At 42.9% G+C, this 18,127-nt stretch overlaps 1 protein-coding gene across 5 annotated transcripts in view; it reads left to right on the top strand.

Moving 5' to 3' along the window:
• Positions 1–3,269, top strand: part of XYLB (xylulokinase) — an 84,557-nt gene extending 81,288 nt beyond the window's left edge. For 3 of the 5 annotated variants that reach the window (XR_003993182.1, XM_030497673.1, XM_030497662.1), the window contains one exon: positions 2,443–3,269. Coding sequence is in view for 4 of the 5 variants with exons in the window: in XM_030497673.1 (XP_030353533.1) it covers positions 2,443–2,526 (84 nt within the window). In the remaining variant the exon portion in view is untranslated. The remainder of the gene's footprint in view (positions 1–2,442) is intronic. The other 2 variants (XM_032920160.1, XM_030497684.1) reach the window with 1 other exon arrangement.
• The last annotated feature ends 14,858 nt before the right edge of the window (positions 3,270–18,127 follow it).

Below are 18,127 nucleotides of genomic sequence, written 5' to 3'. Positions count from 1 at the left end.
GTTTGACATACTGATACTACCAGTTACAGCTGTAGTTGCGTGGTCAGTATTTTTTGTACTCTGATGTGCATATTTAGGAGAAATAGGAGCAATAATACTCTTTGGGAACATAACAAGAATATATATATATATGTACTTCATTGAGCCTACAAGGCCCTCATGTAGTTAGTTAAAAATACCATGCTGAGACAAGTGGCTTTCATAATAGGGGTGCATTTTATTTTCTAACCCCATAAATCTGCATAAATCTTCATGGATCTCAGTATTGCTGTCCTGTGGAGAAGAGGAGCTGGGGCACATACATGTTAAATGACTTGCCCGGGGTCACTGAACAAGTCTGTTGCAGAGGAAGGAGTGAGTAGTTTTCGTGTTTTAATCAGTGAAGATACTGTAAGACTAGTCAGTCTTACAGTATCTGTCACTGTGAAATGGATCTCCCACCATCTCACTAGTCACTGCGAGATGGATTTAAAAGCTGTCCTGACAATGCCTTGGCTAGCAAACAGTGTCTCTTTCCCTTTGCTGTAGATGCTTCTTCTCCTCTTCCCCTGCATATACTTAATCTGTTGTTGAAATGTACTTTAACTTCTGTAACATCTGATTGTAAAATGAAGGAATTGATCAAAACAGGCTCCTGTAGAATTTGTCCATTAAGTCTCTCACATGCCATTGTGGAATGTGGAAGTGGGAATGAAGAGATACTTCCAGGTTTCACTGGTCAGACTGAAACTATCATTCAGGAAGATGGAAACACAGAAACTGGATATTTCGCCATCACCTGAAACAGAAAACTAAAAGACACTAATTTTTTATCTCCTAGATTAGAAAACAGTGTGATTTTTATTTTTTTAAATTCATCTGAGAAAGTGTGACTTGCAGACGCTGAGGCTGATGCAAGACCGTACATAAAAGTGAGGAAGAACAACTCTGTCTCTTCCTACAGCCTCATAGTTTACACTTGAAATACTTTCCTCCTGAGTTTTTCATGCAAATACATACACGGTTGTTGGCTGTGGATCTTACCCGGATAAAATGCACTTAAATTGCACTTAAATGCTGGGTCTCACTTATTGATGAGAGCAGTAATTCAGTTTACTGGGTATGATTCATTATGGCTCTATAACCTCTGTGAACCTGGAGCCAGAAGCTAGACTGCCCTGATTATGAATAACATCAATGCAGAGGGCCTGTAGACTAGACTGGCGGCCCCTAGGATTCATTGCGGCATGACCTTATGGCATCCTTTTAAGGACTGCTCATGCCTGTACCAGACCCCACACTGGCTCCTGACAGTCCCTTCTTTGTGCTCAAGCTACCAAATGAGTGAAGCTGTTCAGGTATGGCTTGTCAAACTACTGATTTTATTAGATGAACAGTTCAGAAAGAGGAGATAAGGAAGGAGGTGTATCTCCAAGATGTAGATGAAGCACAGTTTTAGATGGAGCCAGCAGTAGGGTTTTAGGCTCTGTTCAGGGTTTCTGCTGTGTAACCTGGTCACATACTAGCAGCTCATCTTCTATGATGAATTTGAAGCAAAGGAGGAAAAAAAAAAAATAAAAATGAAACAAATCCCTACATGGATTTTGCCAATATCCGAAAGCATAGGGTGTGTTTGAATTGGGAGGTTTGAATACATTGAGTCTTCTTTTTATGGTTGTAACAATTAATTCCTGAAGAATTCTAGCTAAGGAAATACAAAAAAGCTACTCAGATACTTGGTTTAGTTGTGGAAAGAAGTTGCATCTCCATTTGTCCCCCAGAGCCTGGGATCAGGGATTGATGAGTCTGGTCATGGAGCAGATTGTAGATGGAAAAAAGTCATGGCTGTGAGAGATATGAAAGAGAGAAGCAGCTCAAATAGATATGAAAGTATGAGAGGGGTGGGAGATGGAGTGTGAAGTGTATTTTAGAATGCTCTCGTCAGCATATTGGCCAAGGAGGACCTTTCTTTTCTGACGGTGGTGTTTGACTGTGCTAGAGGGTGGCAGTGTACTTATTAGCAAGGCCAAGGAGGAGGGGACAGAGGCACTGATCTGTCGTGAGGTAGTGGAGGAAGGCTAGGATAGGAGTTCTGCCTGGATGATTAGGACAGCTATTACTGAGGGGGCATGTCAGACTGGGAGAAGTGACTTCAGTTGAGCTGCTTCCACTGGAAGTAATGACTTCTGCTTATAGCAAGAATGCAGTCACAATAAGAACAACCTGTGCGTGTCATAAAATTAATCTGCAAAGGAGATGGTACAAATGACTGTGACATTTGAAGAAGGAAGAATATGCAGCATTTCCTGAGCAAACTGGGGGGGGGGGGGGGGGAATGCAGACCACTAGGTGTACCTATGAAGATGCTGCATTTTTCAGGTCTGAAGATGTTTTTTTAACTGCAGCATGATTTAAAAGTCTAATTTTTCAACCTAGACATATTTATTTCTTTTTCCTTTTTAGCTCTATCATCCACTTCTGAAAAGATACGCTGAACTTGAACAGAAGGTTATCTACAACGCAACCTCTTCTTGTCTTGCAAAATAGAAGCAAACAAAATTTATAAGCTGGCTGGAGTGGACTCCCAAGGAGAAGATCAGAAAAGATTTGCTCAGAATTTACTGGAGTTTAAATCATTTTGTTCCTCTTTGTAGACAAATAATTTTAAAATGTCTGTGTTTGTGTTGGTGGAAAAAATTACATTGTGATTGAAAACCTGATTAAAAAAGCATCATGTTACTCTCTGAGTTTGCGACTTCAATTTTTTTTAGGTACTTTTCACATCATTTTGCTGTTTCAGAATAGCTGGATGACAAAGTCGAGTTCCTTGTATATATGAATCGCTCTACCCACCTCTGTCAGCTTTGATTCCATGTGTTTAGCATGCCAGCCTCTGCATGAGGTTCTAGCACAGTATCTTAATTCCACAACTTCTCCCACTTAAATCTTTTGAGACTATCTTTTTGTACATATGTAACTCATCGCTGTTTGTATCTTTGCCTCCATTAAACCAACAGAAAACATTAAGTATGCTTAATCCCATCTTTCTTTAACATGTGGGATATTTGTGGTGTGAAGGCTGATTAAAGTCTTTAAAGACTCCCTGGGATCCTCAGAGAAGGTGAATTCTTGTTACATGACACTATGGAAAGTCTGTTGTGTGATAAAACATGACGTGGTTGGATTTTATAAATTGTGGATAGCACAGAGGCCTTATGATACAGATGCCATTACACAGTGTTTTACTTGACATCAGTTTTGTAAAAAAAGAAAATAAAGGATCAAAAGTGGGAAGTTTTATATGTTTCCTTTCTGTTTCAAAAAGCAGAGTCAGTTCGTCAGCACACTGGTTTGGGGTTATTCTGTTTTCCTTTCCTCCTTCAGGTGTCATAGCTGTGAAACATTTTGTGTTGTGCTGACTGCAACTGCAGAAATAGGGCTCTGGTATCACTAATATCCCATTTCTTTCTTGGGGATATGGGGCAGAACTGGTGACTGTCTTACTCTGTTGCTACTCTTTAAATGTTGTAGTCCAGATTAAACAGACTTGAGCTGAGAAAATCTGAAGAGAAAATATAAGCCAGGACATCTTTCTACAGAGATGTATGGAAGTTGCAGAATTAGAGTGAACATCCTAATTCACCCTGTGCAAGTGGGACCGTTTTACTGCACCATTCTGCAGTGCCATATCTTTCCCTTAGGATAAAATTTCTTCTGGGAATAAACCAGACTTGTTTAATGAAAGTGACCAAAGCTTTTCTTCCCTTCTTGTAGAAATATGCCTAGGAAATAAGCCAGGGAATTGCAGGGAATAGAGGATCTCTACTGAGTATTCGAGAGCTGGATTATGTCCCTGATGGAGCTGGGTGACTCAGATTGGTATTCTTCATATTAAAGTGGCATAGGAGCACTCTCCCTGTCCCTACCTCACCTCTGTGATGAGGGTGGGAACCCCTTGCCATGATTCACCTCTGGAGTGGCAGGGAAATGGGCATGTTCCCCCTTTGCTCTCTCTTTTATGTGCTTCATTTGCAAGAATGAACAGTGCGGGGTTTTTTTGTTCACAACTGAATAATTATAACTTCTCTTGATATTAGCATGATTACTCAGGAAGGTCAAGAGTTACATTTCCGAGTTTCTAAAGCAGGCTTCTTTTAAGCAATTGCTTTAAAAGGCAGCATTAGAAATACACATATATCTCTTTTATGTGCTTATTATTCTAGGTCCCAAAGTACAGTGCTAAAATGTATAACACTTCTCACAGGCCTCCACTGTCAGCAGTTGCTTTGTCATTGAGCAGGGCTGTAGAGAGGTACAGCAGGATTCATTAATTCAAGTTAAACAATGCCTACTAGTTTAAGCAGCATTACGATCATCATTAGTCTTTCGTTCTGCCTTGGTTACTGGTTTGACATCAAGGGTAACCACACAGGGAAGGGATTCAGAGGGGTGTTTCCGCTTTGTGCAGTTTTGGCGACAATTTGTTGAGTAGCTTGTTTGATTTACCAGAGTGAGAAGACTGATGTGACTTGTAGCCTTGTGGCTTTATTTCCCCCTGAAATGGGAGACTCGGGGTCAATTTCTTACTCTGCTGAAGGAGGTTAAAGCTTATGTTTCCCAGCTCATAGCACGTTAGAACACTTCTAGATGGTTTCTAGGGTTGGATCTAGATGATCTTTATCATTAGATAAAGATTAGATCTTTTATCATTAGATAAAGATTAGATTAGATGGTCTTTATCAAGGTCCCTTCCAACCCAAACCGTGCTGTGATTCTATTATTCTAGTTAATATATTGGCTCCTAGCGAAGTGTTCTGTGGTGCTAGTAGGATGTTGTTTAGATGGTTTAATGACTTTCTGGGCCTGAGGTGTTCTTTGGGTAGAAAGAAGGAAACACATCCTTCTCTGTTGAGCTGGGTTGGGGCTCTGATGTGGTCCATGTAAGCATTAAAACACTGTTTCCTCAAGGTAACTGATGCACTGTATACTGGGAGCAGGAGTCTCTGAGAAAAGACTCAGATGCAAGGCTCTGAAGGGCCAGGAGTTGAACACCACGGAGTTATAGTATTGCTCTGGTGATGGGTTTATTAGGGCTGGCCTCTGAGGAATGGTGTCTGGAGTGTAAGAATTTATAGACAAGCTCTTTTTTTTTTTCTAGCTTCCAAAGTTGCACATGTTCACTGACTAGTGTCAGATAGAATAAGACTCAATAAATCTCTCCCTTGAAAGGTCCTTTAAAGAAATGCTGCTGTAAGACTTCCACCACTCTTTTCTTTTTGTCTTTCCAGGAATGCACATTAGCTTGCCAAGGAACCAGAGGCTCTCATGTGCACATCCCTTTAAAAAAGCTCCCAGTGATAGAAGGATCTGGTGCTCTTTCATTTCCAAGATCATGTGGGGTTTTTTGCCAGCTTGCCTACCTTATGTTATTCTGGTTGTCTGGAGTAGAGAGGTTACTGACTTAACATCTTAGCCAACAGAAATCTGAAGGAAAGATGCTGTCTTGTACCTCAATGTATTTAATGGGGGTTGATTCCCTCCCTTCCCTATAAGTGACCTTACTGTACTTCCAGGTGAACAACATGGCATCCTCATCTTGTCTAGATGGAAGGTTAGCGTCTGCGTTTAAAGACCTACTGAGCTATTCCTAGTCTAGACTAATCTGTTGGAAAATGGATATAGTCTGTAAAAACAACCCTTGACTGCCGCAAGGAGGTTGTTCATTGCTGTTTAACTTGCAGCTGCTGTCTAGCTCAATAAAGCTGCTCTAGGCTGGAGGTGGGCGATGGAGTTATATGATAAAATCCAAGCAGCTTCACCTGTCAATCACAGCTGCACTGGATTCACTCACAAACTCCTGGTGTACCATGACCCAAAGACAAACAGTTTTCATTGCAGCTTGAAGTCTTTAAAGTCTTTTGTGATGCAGCTGGAAACAAACAGGGAAAAATGTTTGCTTTTTCTTAAGGGATCAGTCTGAGAGCTGGATCTCTGATTGAGTAAGTAATGTACTGAAAAAAGTTTATGCTCTGTCAGTGCTTTAATAAGTAATTGAGCTGAATGCTGCCACGTGTGATCCCAGTGGGACCTTTCTGGTTTTCAGCTTGCTTTTCCTTTGGAGTTGCAGCTACCACCACAAATCACAGAGCTGTGCAGTGAAGGATGTGTATCTAAACCCACGAAAAGCCAAAGCAGAACTTTGAACAAATCATTTGTTTTAGCTGTATTTCTATTACCTTGGTCACTAGACTGCTGCTAGGTTAGGGGCCGAGGGAAGAGAAGGGTAACATTTTAGAGAAGTAAACTGTCTGCTATTGGTACTTGTTATGAATATGGGGCCAAATTATAACCACTTCCCTAACAGAAAAGCACTAATTTGGATTTTTCTTCTCCTCAGTTGCTGATATTTCCTATAACCTCTCTGATTTTGGTGAGGTCTTAACCCTTATGTAAAATTGGGTTGAAATTGGCAAACATATGGCTAAGGATGATAAGCAGGTGTGTGGACATTCACTCAGACACCAGGGGATCACTATCGTCTAAGAAGCGTTTCCTTAAGAAGCTTCTCTGAAGGTGACTGATTCCACATGGCTTGAAATTTTAGTACTGTTCTACTCTTGGGCAAGTTGGGTACAAAATCATACCTGCACCAAAGGATCTTACCTTGTTACTACTTCACACTCACCTTGTACAGGTCAAAATCAGAATGTGATGTGCAAGGTAGAAGAACTTGGGATGAATTTTTCTGGTAACCCGCTTTTTAATGAGCTTGTCTATGAAGTGTATAAGTAGGACATGTTTGACTGGAATATTCAGAATAGTTACAGCCCCTGCTCACCTTTTGTGCTTTTATTACAGCCTAGGTCAAGCCTCTTCGGTTAGCCACTTCAAGGGATTTAGCTTTGAGTCACCAAAGTTTACCTTACCAGAATGTATGACTTGTAGGTTATTTTTTTCCCCTTGGAACATTTTTTACCTCTCCTGCAGCAGATATGACCTTTTCTTGTACATGCTTTGCCTTGTTAGCTGTTTCCACTTCTGTAGGATGCTAAGAACTTCTCTTACATGACACTTCCCTGAGTGAACTTGTCTCCTGCTGAAATCCAGCCCCAAGAGTCATTTTGCTTTACTTGTTCTTCTGCTCATCTGTTGCTTCTTAAAGGTGGCCTTGACAACCAGAATCGTGCTTATGCAGTGATCCCAAACTTTGGGGAATGTATCAACCATTGTGGGAACTCGATGATTTCGTTCAGTATTCTTGAAGCACATACCCTGAGGTGTAAGGGTAAAGGAACAGCTGTTGCTGCTTATGGATACTGATATGATCTCTGATTTGTCTTTTGCTAAGTTGCTTCATCCATTGATGTGTCAGCCTGCCCATTAGGACAACTGGGGATATTATGAATGGCATTTAATATTTCTTGCTCTAAGATTTTTAGATGACAGGTATTATTGATATGTTATTTGTTAAGATGCTCTGATTAGCTCTGCTTTTGTTTGGTATATTGTGCCTTAGTAGTCTGCAATGCATCCATCTGGTTGTCATTTCTCTTTTAGTATCTCATCAGCTAAACAGAAGTCTTTGGTCACTCAAGTGTGGGATTCATCTGACCAGTGTAGACATCTGTTTCTGCTATCATATGGGCCCCTTTTATAATCAGAGAGCACCACAAGGGAGAGGAGCTTCTTGCTGTTGTTCATTTTATCTTATGGCAGATGTCTACAACAGATCAGGTGATTTGTCTCTGGAGTGAGCCATTTCTCCCTGCTGAGTAGAAAGGCAGCGGTGTGGAAAAGAGGACGGAAAAAGCCAGTTTTACTTCTTGTGCCAAAACTCCTGAAGACTTGATTGAAAGCTGATCTCAACTTCGGAGACAAGATTCATCCCCAGTTACCATTGTACAACTGAGAAAGCTTTCTTGTTCCAGGACTGCTCTGTTTTCACTGTCAAATTCATGAGATTGACCTCCCCGACTTCCTTCAGACAGTCCTCTCCATACACCTGCGTGGAAAGATCCAGCAGACATAGGTCGGGAGCTTTGTTACTTACATTCTTGCTTTTTGTCCTTGTGTTGCATGCCCTTGCTTGTGTTTATCCCTTCGAAGCTGGACTCTTTCAGGCATTTGTGTTATGCCTGCAAGCTCAGTACCCTGGTTCAGTGAAAGACAACTCCCTTAAGACTTAGGCAAGCATTGCACAGGAAAACAAAGGTCTGTTCAACTTGCTGTTTGGAGACAATATTTACTCTCTGACTGACATGTATGCACTACCCTTATGAAACCTTAACTCTGTTCAAGATCTGACTGGTGTATTGGAAGATGGAGTTCTTAAAAAATAGCCTAAGCCATGCTGTGTAACAGAAGGGCTTAGACAGAGAAACAGACCAGAAATGGAGCTGATTCTTAGCTGAGGACTTTTATCTAAAAATAAAATATGTTGCAGAAAACAAGTAAGAAGCAAAGGATTCTCACACAACTTTGGTATCACAGCTTATGCCTCCTGAGAGCATCTCTTCACACTGCTGCCATGGATTGTTAGGTTAGGATGGGACATTCCCCTGTCACTCCTGGTATCATTTCTTCACTAGATTCCTGCTCTACTTGAGGACAGTTGTGTATAGCAGAAGTACCCTTTTGACCAAGAAAGATGCTGTTGAAAGTCAACAGTATGTTCTCCAAATTTCTATTTCTTATCCTAATTATTCTGGTCCCTCTTATTGTTGTCCCTTAGAACAAACGCCTACTCAGGCACAGGGAAGACACTGAATGCAGCTAATTCAATATGTGACTTAGTCAGACAGTTCAACTGAATGCATAAGCAAATAAGCTGCATTTCAAGACCTCCCTTGCTGTGAATGTGTTTTTTTCAGAGTGACTCTTGGCTCAGAAGATACAGCCATTGTTTTTCATTTGTTCCATCTTTCTGTGTTTGCACCACAGCAGATTCTCCCAAAAGCCTTTCAGCAGAGACTCATTTTGCTGTTTACCCAGTGAATACAGATTTTTCATTTGGATCTGTGTTGTGTGTGGTTTTGGCACGCTTTATAAAGGGACCGGTTAAACAAGTGTTGCTAACAACTGCCCCTGCCTGTTGGTAGTCAACCCTCATTGTTCATGGGCTTCCACAGCAAAAGAGATGAGCCACTGTGGGGCAACTGCTTCCTGTAAAGGCCAGAGTAAATGTCAAGAAACTCTTTTCTTTCTCTCTTGGCCCAGAAACATTGCTGTAACTCAGAGTCACTGGACAGGCAGTGTTGGATTGTCTATAGTATGAGTATTTTGGGGTAAGGATTGCTGATGTTGAGCCAAATCGCCTCTGTGAGAAATCACTGAGGTGAGACTGGACAGGTGATTTATATCAAGTTCTGCATTTGTAATTTATACTCTGAATCTTTAAATGACAAAGTAAACTAACTTTCTCAGATGAGTGAGAATCATGTGTTTAGAGGGGGAGGCAGAATGCATATGGACTTGTGAATTGCTTGGTGAGGGGAGCCAGGTACTCAATCAGGATTCCTTTTTTCTGATCTGATGCGTTTTGCTTTTTTTCCTCTACAGCAACCCAGGATCATGGGAGATACAGGAAATCCTCTCTTCCTGAGCTTCCTGCAGCCTATGAACACTGCCTTGCAAACTGGGACCTGTGTCAAACCCACCAGGCAGAGGTAGCACCCAGAGCTTTCTGCTCCAGATGATGTGCTGCCGTCCTGAGGCCGTTGTCTATAAAGCTGGCTGCTTTGCACTCATTGCTTTTAGTTGAACATGAAGCTCTTTGGGGACTGAGTTGTGATGATTAGAAATTCTGAGTATGACCTGGCCATGAAGAAGTTGAATGTTATGCTTGAGCTTACCTGTGTGCCTTTCCTGTTAAGAAGCGAGCATTGCCTCATGCAAGACTCTGGGAAGACCCAGCCTGGGAGGGCATTTGCAAATCTGCTTGCTTGTGCTTAAGAATGAAGAATTAAAACTGGTAGAGGTGAGGAAGAGGGCTGATATGTTCATCGGGGGAGGGAAAGGCTGTCCTAGGAGAGGAGACTAAAAGCCTAGCTTGCTTTGCCTAGCAAGTGGAAGCTGTGAGGTGATCCCATCGCTCAATAGGAATCCTTCAGGTTAGGAGTAAAGAGCAGGTGAAAAGCTATTCAATCCAAAGAACAATGTTGGCACACAAGCAACTGGCACATACTGATTGGGAATAAATTTGAACTGGAAATTTGGAATAAGGTGGGAATGAGGTGCTGAAGCACCTATGGCACTCCATGTGTAGCGCCAGGAATATAGAGCCCCGTGCCTGCAGCATGACATTTTGCAAGGCTATAACATGGTGTCAGAAGTCCTGTGCTGAAAACCGTGTTTAGTTTGGACTAGTAGTGACCTTTAGAGAAGCTGTTGTTTGCCATGAGGACAGAGTGGGGTTTCACACTTGATGTCTTTTGAATTTCCTTCTTGACTGTGTTTGGTTTGTGGGAAGGAACTAGTATGGAAGGGACAAATAAATGGAAAGCTTCCAACTCTAATTCTTAAGCTTGGGACATACAATAGCCCTGTTTGCTATCAGTTTGCTGGGCTAGTCCTCTACAAACACGAGGAATTTACCCCATGGCAATCTTTCTTCACTAGAACCCTGCAAAAGGAAGTGAGGTTTAATTAGCATTTTAAAGTGGACAGCCTTGAAGTTAATGATATTCAATAAAGAAAAATTGTTTTAACCTTATTTGCACTTTTCAATCTACTTATTAGAGGCCATCTGTTATATTTTAAGCAAGAGCACTGGGAGCTAAATCTCAGATTGTCAAATGAGGTTTTAACTGGCTAAGCAGAAGGGAAAGAACAGGCTGCCTTAAATGAGCAGTTAGACTGTTCTTCAATTTCTCACTTTTGTGTCAAAAAGCAAATGGTCATCATTTCAAGCAACAGTTGGGTTGCATAATGACATCTGTTTTTACAGGTGCTGATGAGTCCTGGGAAATGTCACTTGTCCTCAGATCTCAGATATGGTCCAACATGGATGAAATTCAAAGAGTCAAAAGGGATATGAAAATGGTGAGGGGTGTGAAGGGCAAGAATGAGGATTTCAAAAGTAAGTTACCAAAAGGAAAATGGGAACAGATTGATTTGCTGCTGAATGGGTTGGCCAACCTAGTGACAAAGGGCATGGAAAAAGCTGCAGTGCTCTTTGCTTTTGTCATTACTGGCAAGATCTGCTGTCAAGTCTCTTTATCTCTGCACCTAGTGGCAGAATTTAGGGGACATAAGTACTACCTATAGTAGCAGAGGATCAGTTTAGGGACTACTGAAGAAAAATGGTCATATGTGAGTGCATGGGACCAGATAGGATGTGTTCGAGGGTGCTGAGGCAGCTGGTTGATGTCATTGTGAGACTGCTCTCTAACATCTCTGAAAGATAATGGTGATAATGGAAGGTCTCCAGTGGCTGGGAAGAGGCTAATGTGAAGTTGATCATCAAAGAGAGTAAGGAGGATCCAAGAAGACTGCAGACTGGTCAGCTTCATCTCTGTCTCCAGGAAGGTTACAGAGCAAATCTTGCTGGGGACCCTTTCCAGGCATGTGAAAGACAAGAAGTCACCACTGAATGCAGCTACCAGATCTCCATTGAATGTCATGGGAACATGACTCCTAAGCTTAGCTCTCATAAGCTTGAGCAGATTCCCACCATATCTCTGAGAATCTGGGTGTTTTTCCAGTGTCCCTGGCAAAGAGAGAGCTTTTGTCAGGACAGGAGCCAAACCTTGCTGTCCCAGGTCTCATGGGAATAATTTAAATACGGGGCCACCCATAATTCCTCCTGGAGGGTTGGGAAAGGAAAGCAAAATGTCCTCTCAAAATCGATTTAAATATCTATGGGAGCCAGTACAGCTGGTGCTGTGCATCTGGATTTGGGACTGTACATTCCTGTATGGATGTTAGCAATCCCTCTGGATTTAATAATAGATGCTATTCACCTGAGCAGAGGCTCTGAATCCTGGTCTCTGGGGGATTTGGCTGCAGTGGCTCTAAGTTTACAGTGCCCAGAGTGCGAGTGGAATAATCCCTTTAACCCCTTTTGCAAACAAATGCAGAATGTGATCAATGCCATGATACCCTGTTCTGCAGGAGCACCAGCAACTTAAATTGCCACAGCCTGAATCCCTTCAACCTGGAGATTTAAAGATTGATCCTACAATTATGTGAAAATTTAGAACTTGGCATCACTCCTGTGAGTCATCCCACTGAAGTTAGGCTGCAGTTGACTTCTCTATGTGAGGTCTTGTGGGTATCCCAGATTTGCTAGGGACTGAACCCACCAGCTCCTGTTGATGCTCAGCAGCCAGCTGCGTTTGTCCTGTGAGGTGAGTTACAGCAACAGAACGAAGGAGAAATGATCCAAACAAAAGAAACAGGGCAGAAACATAAACTAGATCACATCATTGATTCACAACAGCACTTGATCATTAGTGAGAAAACTCCCACTAAACCAAATGAACTATGAAATATCCATAGCAGTGAAATCTACCTGCCAACAATGTTATTATAAAAAATAGCCATGGGTACTATTAATTTGCTGTGAGCGTTAAAGCTGAATGTGTGTGCAATAAAATAGCTTTTATAAAACCTTGCTTTTGTGTCATTCCAAGCCAAAAATGCTATTTTGTGTTCAGATCTATAGAGAAAAAAAACCCCACAACTTGAGGTGACTTTTGTTTTAAGACTTTTAAATTTATAACTGAGCTGGCTAAAATGCTTTTCATCAAAGTACAAAAGTTTCATGCTGTAATTAATGGCAAGTGATATCTAACGCAATAAAACACCATCATTTGAGTGTTCTTACAAGACTATTTATGACTGGATATTGAAACTGATAATGATTCTGCCATTTGTCCTCATAATTTATTATTCCAAGGAGAGGCAAGTGGTGTTAAGGGTTCACGATCCGTTTTATGGAAAGAGTGCTGAATTCAGCTTTTATGGGTGTAAATGACAATGTTTGGTGCTCTGTGGAAAATGTGCATGTGACAGTGAGTGCAGACCCTATTGAGGGGTTCGAGATGGGGGCTGTTAATGCTTTTTCTTAGAGAGCAGAAGTCCCTGGCTGTCTGATCCAGTTGCAAGTAACCTTACTGGGACCAGTGCAATGACTTAGTAGTCATTGTCTCAGTAGGACCCCTTGGAAGACCAGGACAGGATTTTTCTGGATATCTTCTACCTGGTTTCTGAGCTAGATGATCTCATGAAGTACCACTTCAGCCAGCCAAAGCTGAATACAGTATAACCAACCTAATCCAAAGTTCATGGAAGATAATGGAAAGAATTAGTGGCTCTGGCAAGTCCTGTGACAGGCCAAAACAACAGCTTGACTCTGGGGAAGGCTTTCCTTGATCTTGCAAAGTGCCAGTCAGACTATATCCCTCTGAGCACAGCCCTTTCATATTGCAGTGGGCCGAAGCTGATTTACTGAACACGCAGGCTCTGATCCTCATCTTATTCAGGCTCATGTAAACCTGAAGGAATTTCTTTAAAGTCAGTGTTGATGCAAGTAATGGAAAATCTGAGTGAAGTCAGACCCTGGGTTTTTCTTTTTGGACTGAGATCTGAAAAACAGATATGATGCTTCAGTCTGTCAAACTCACGGACCTGAGACTACAGCTTTCTGGTTTTCCCCAGTCTGCTGTTCATTTGCTGTGGAATAAGGTACTGTAGGTAAAGATTTACATTTCCATCAATAGCCCTAGCAGCAGTCTAATGAGGTTCTTGCTGCTTTGCAAATAGCTTGGAGTGAATCTGATGCCACAGAAGCAGAGAGCAGGATGTGACCAGTTTTCTTTGCCTTTCATGAGCTATGGTCCTCTTCTTCTTCCCTTCCAACTCCCGTCATTTATTCTAATCAGCATGTCAAAAGGGAAGTCACTCCTTTATTGGAGGTTATCCATGTCAAGGGAAGTTATGTTTCCATCAGTACCTGGGGGCCCATCAGCAGATGAAGATGGAGAGCAGTGACTCAGAATGACTTTGAAGCAGCACCCAGCAGCAACTGAAGACAAGAACATAACCTTAGCTGACGTCTAAAATAACCCGATACACAAATAAAACTGCTCTGCTAAATTATGCATCTTTTTACTCTTGGCTGTTCTTAAAGGAAGGGGACTGGGTGAGTGTTTTCTAGGCATGCCTCTTCTTTTTGCCAAGCTGGGAGCTGAGTGACAGATGCACACTGATGGAGCATAGTGCATTGATTTTTGCAGCTGCAGTGCTTTATGCTGGAAAGAAATACAGCTTTTAAAATGATGGAGAGCCCCTATTCAAAGAAAAAAAGTGAGGCATATGGGTGAGTTTTGCTGAATGCACCTTAGTTATCTGCTTTGAGTTAAGCACATGCCTAAATGCTTTGTTGACCAGCATTGATGGGAATACATTTAATGGTAAGTTTGAGTTGAACTAAATAATGGCTAAAGAACAAGCAAGAAAAATGAGGTAATAGGGACATTGAGAAAAATCTGTTTCATTAATCGTTGTAAACCAAGAAACCATGTGTTAACTTTAAAGCTTTTTCCCTAATAGGACAAACACAGGTATGTGCCATTGCTTGTGCACTCCTTCTCTTTTCTCAGCTGACTTTCCTTCTTCAGTATGGACAGTGAAGTGCTGGTTGTCAGCAGCATGCTCAGGCAAACCGCATCCTGGATGCATCAAACACATCATGATCTGCCAGTCAAAAGAGGTGATTATCCCCCTTTATCGAGTGTTGGTGCAGCCTCACCTTGAGTGCTGTGGGCAGTGCTGGGCCCCGCAGTTTAAGAAGGATGGAAGGTCCTTGAATGCATCCAGGGGAGGGCAACAAAGCTGGTGACACACCTGGAAGGAATGTCCTATGAGGAGCAGCTAAGGACTTTGGGCTTGTCTACTCTGGAGAAAAGGAGGCTGAGGGGACACCTCATTGCTCCCTGCAGTCCCCTCTACAGGAGGGCAGGTGGAGATGGAGGTGCTCCTCTCTTCTCCCTGGGATCCAGTGATAGGATGCATGGGAATGGTTCAAAGCTGCACCAGGGGAGGATCAGACTGGACAGTAGAAAGCATTTTGTTACCAAGAGAGTGGTCAAACACTGGGACAGGCTTCCTAGAGAGGTGGTCAATACCCCAAGCCTGTCAGTGTTTAAGAGGCATTTGGGCAATGCCCTATAATAACATACTTTAACTTTTGGTCATCCCCAAATTGGTCAGACAGTTGGACAGGCTGACTGCTGTAGGCCCCTTCCAATTGAAATAATCTATTCTATTTGTAGTTGATAGCTGGTTTCAGCTCCTTAATTTTACAACAGCTCAGGCTGTTTCTCTTGCCACTGATTTCACTCTGCTCTCACCAGCACAACCCCTGCCCAAACCTTCCTGAGATCCTGTGCCTGAGCCCTTACCAGGCGCAATTTCACTGGCAGCGAAGGAGATGGATCGATTGACCTAGAGCTTTCATTTAATGGTTCTTATTCACAACTTTTAGGGAGGGTGGGGGGAAGATGAAAGATGTCTTACTTGATTTTGGTATTATTGTATTAGTTTTCCTGCTGAACAGCTGTAGGCGTGGACAAGTGTAACGTTGCACTATTATACAAATGTAGACCAAGTATGATGCTTGGGTCCCTGTTTATCTTCCTTTTGTCTTCTGTAAGTGCATAACTAGAATATACAACCCAATGTTATACATTCAGAGTCATCTGCTACTCCTCCCTAGGCACCTGCTGTTGCAGGCAGGATACAGAGCAGAATCAGCCTGGTTTGCAGTGAGGAGGGCAGTACTTATCCTCATTGCATTTTACCAAGACCTCTTTTTAAAGTGATGTCCTATGAAGCACTGCTTCTGTAATGTTCTTACGGCAAGGCTGTATCTTTCTGTGGTTTACCAAAAAGGTTCAAGTATCGCGCGTGTCAAGGAAGCTGTGGTTTGCAAGTGGAAATGCCTGTGTAAGGGAATTGCTTTAATGTTTATCCTCCTGCCTTGCTTCTGATAGGGGCTGGTGAACTCTCGTGTCTTGAACATGGCTTGAGTCACCACCCTGATGACTTTTGCTTGCTGAATTCAGCGTATTCATTTTCAGTCCATCCATGGTTTGAAAATAAAGTTGATTTTAAGAAAGAATTTTACATTTTCAAGGGAGAAAAATCACACTTTTTAGAATATGCATATCAATTGAGAGTAATCTGTCTCATGGATGGTCTCAGTCTTCCGTGAACACGTATCCACATCACAATATGACCATGCGATTTAGCATGACAGGCAATAGGCTTTTTAAAGGTCGTTAAGGGGATACACTGGCTGATCTGCCTGCAAAAGCTTGAGTAGATCCTGGCTCAGCCTGCGGTTTTGTGTTTCCCCCTCTCTTACGCTAACTAGCAATAAAAATTTAAGCTGCGTAGCAAAAATTCCTTTTGTTTCAGGGGCCAGGCAAACGTTCCAGGTTTTGTGTTTATTTATAGGAGATGAACTTGCTTGTGAGATGGGGTTTGTAAAATTGGTTCCAGCTTTATCCAGAGCTTGGCCAGGTCCATGGCTTGCATTACCGGCAGATGGTTTTCATGGGGAATATCTGGCTGGTGCAGAGGAGCAAAGGCCATGAAGGAGAGCAGTTGGGGATGTAAAAGGTGATACAGGAGACACATGGCCCTGGGTTGCCCCCTACCCGAGTGTCCTGGGCCGGCACCAAGCGGGGTCATTGGGTATTGGACTAAAAGGACAAGGAAGAGCATGCGGGATGAGGGTAGAGGACTGTTTCAAGGGGACAGGCTTGCCCTAAACCAAACACAAAACTATATGCAGATCATAGAAACCTCTGACATGTAAAAATGCCAGCAATGATGTGACAAGAATGGGTAACCTTCAGTGGCACGGAGGTTGGTTAGATGCCAGCTCTCCAGCATTGCCAGGGACACTCACATTAATGTGTTTGCATTACCAGTCACAATACTCTTCACAGCCTTTTGGGACTTGGCCCTGTCCTGTCTCTGATGGTTGGCAGTCCAGTCGCTGCTGGTACTGTTGTCCCACTGACACCATCCCAGGTGCCGATGGTCAGGCCACCAACTGCTGTCCCATGCCTGCATGGTCTGACCCCAAAACTCTCCTGATTGCAAAGCCCTGGAAGAGGAGGAGGTTTTGTTCAGTAGCATTTGTGTAAGCGGCCCCAGACCCTGCAAGGGGAAAGTGCTCTCTGGCCTGGGGGTAATTGGGGGTATATTATTTCCTCTGGCCTGTGCTCTGCATTGGCCTCTCAGGTTCAATGATAATGTGAACTGTCATCCTGAGAAACATATGGGTGCCTGTTTGCTATTCGTGGAGCAGCGCTGCTCTGATGACACAGCATACATTACCCAAAAGTTCACTGGAGGACGGTGAAGGTGATTAGGAAAGGGAGAAGGCTGCTTTCCTTCCAATGGCTTGAGAGCCAAGTAGTAAAAAGTGAAATGTTCTTGGGCAGTTGTAGCTGTGCCTGCACTGCTGGGGCCTGGCTGGGCCTTGGGGTTGGTTTTGGTATAACTCAGTCTCTCCTAATACAAATGTCCCACCCCAGATGTCACACAGACATCTGAATCTGCTCTCTTCTGGCTTAATGCTGTCAAACAGCAATGTATCTCATTTCCCACCACATGCCCTGGGACACGTCTGCCTTCATGCTTATCCCCACACATGCAGTGCTGTGTGTGATGGTGGCCTCAGCATCCTGGCACTGATATTTCTTTGGTCTCAGCCATACCACATCCCCAAAGCTTTGGAAATCTCTTTTAAAGCCTTGCCGGCTGCACATGTTCCACAGACCAGGCTTGCACATACTGAACAGCTTGGGATGTAAATGGCTGGCCAGGTTCACCGTGAAGTGTTGCTGCTAGAGCTAATGAGTTTCGTGTCTTGTTACAGTGGATGGCAATTAAAGAGGGCTGATGAGGCTAAGCCTGTGGGCACGGACGGCTTGTGTGGTTGTGAGGAAAGACGTGGTTGAGGTAGAGAGAAGGGTGCGGAGGGACGAGTTTTTCTCAGAGCATCACACTAGAGGGTGCCAGATTGCTTTCCTCCACGCCACTGCCTTCCCGCGCACAGGTTTGGACAGATTTGGCTTTGTACATCTTGATGGCTCCTTCCACTCCGTTGAATGCTCATTATATGCTCACA

The sequence above is a fragment of the Strigops habroptila genome, chromosome 1 (assembly GCF_004027225.2).
Source record: "Strigops habroptila isolate Jane chromosome 1, bStrHab1.2.pri, whole genome shotgun sequence".
NCBI lineage: Eukaryota > Metazoa > Chordata > Aves > Psittaciformes > Psittacidae > Strigops > Strigops habroptila.
Note: the sequence above shows the minus strand (reverse complement) of the source record. Positions and strands in the feature narration are given on the sequence as shown.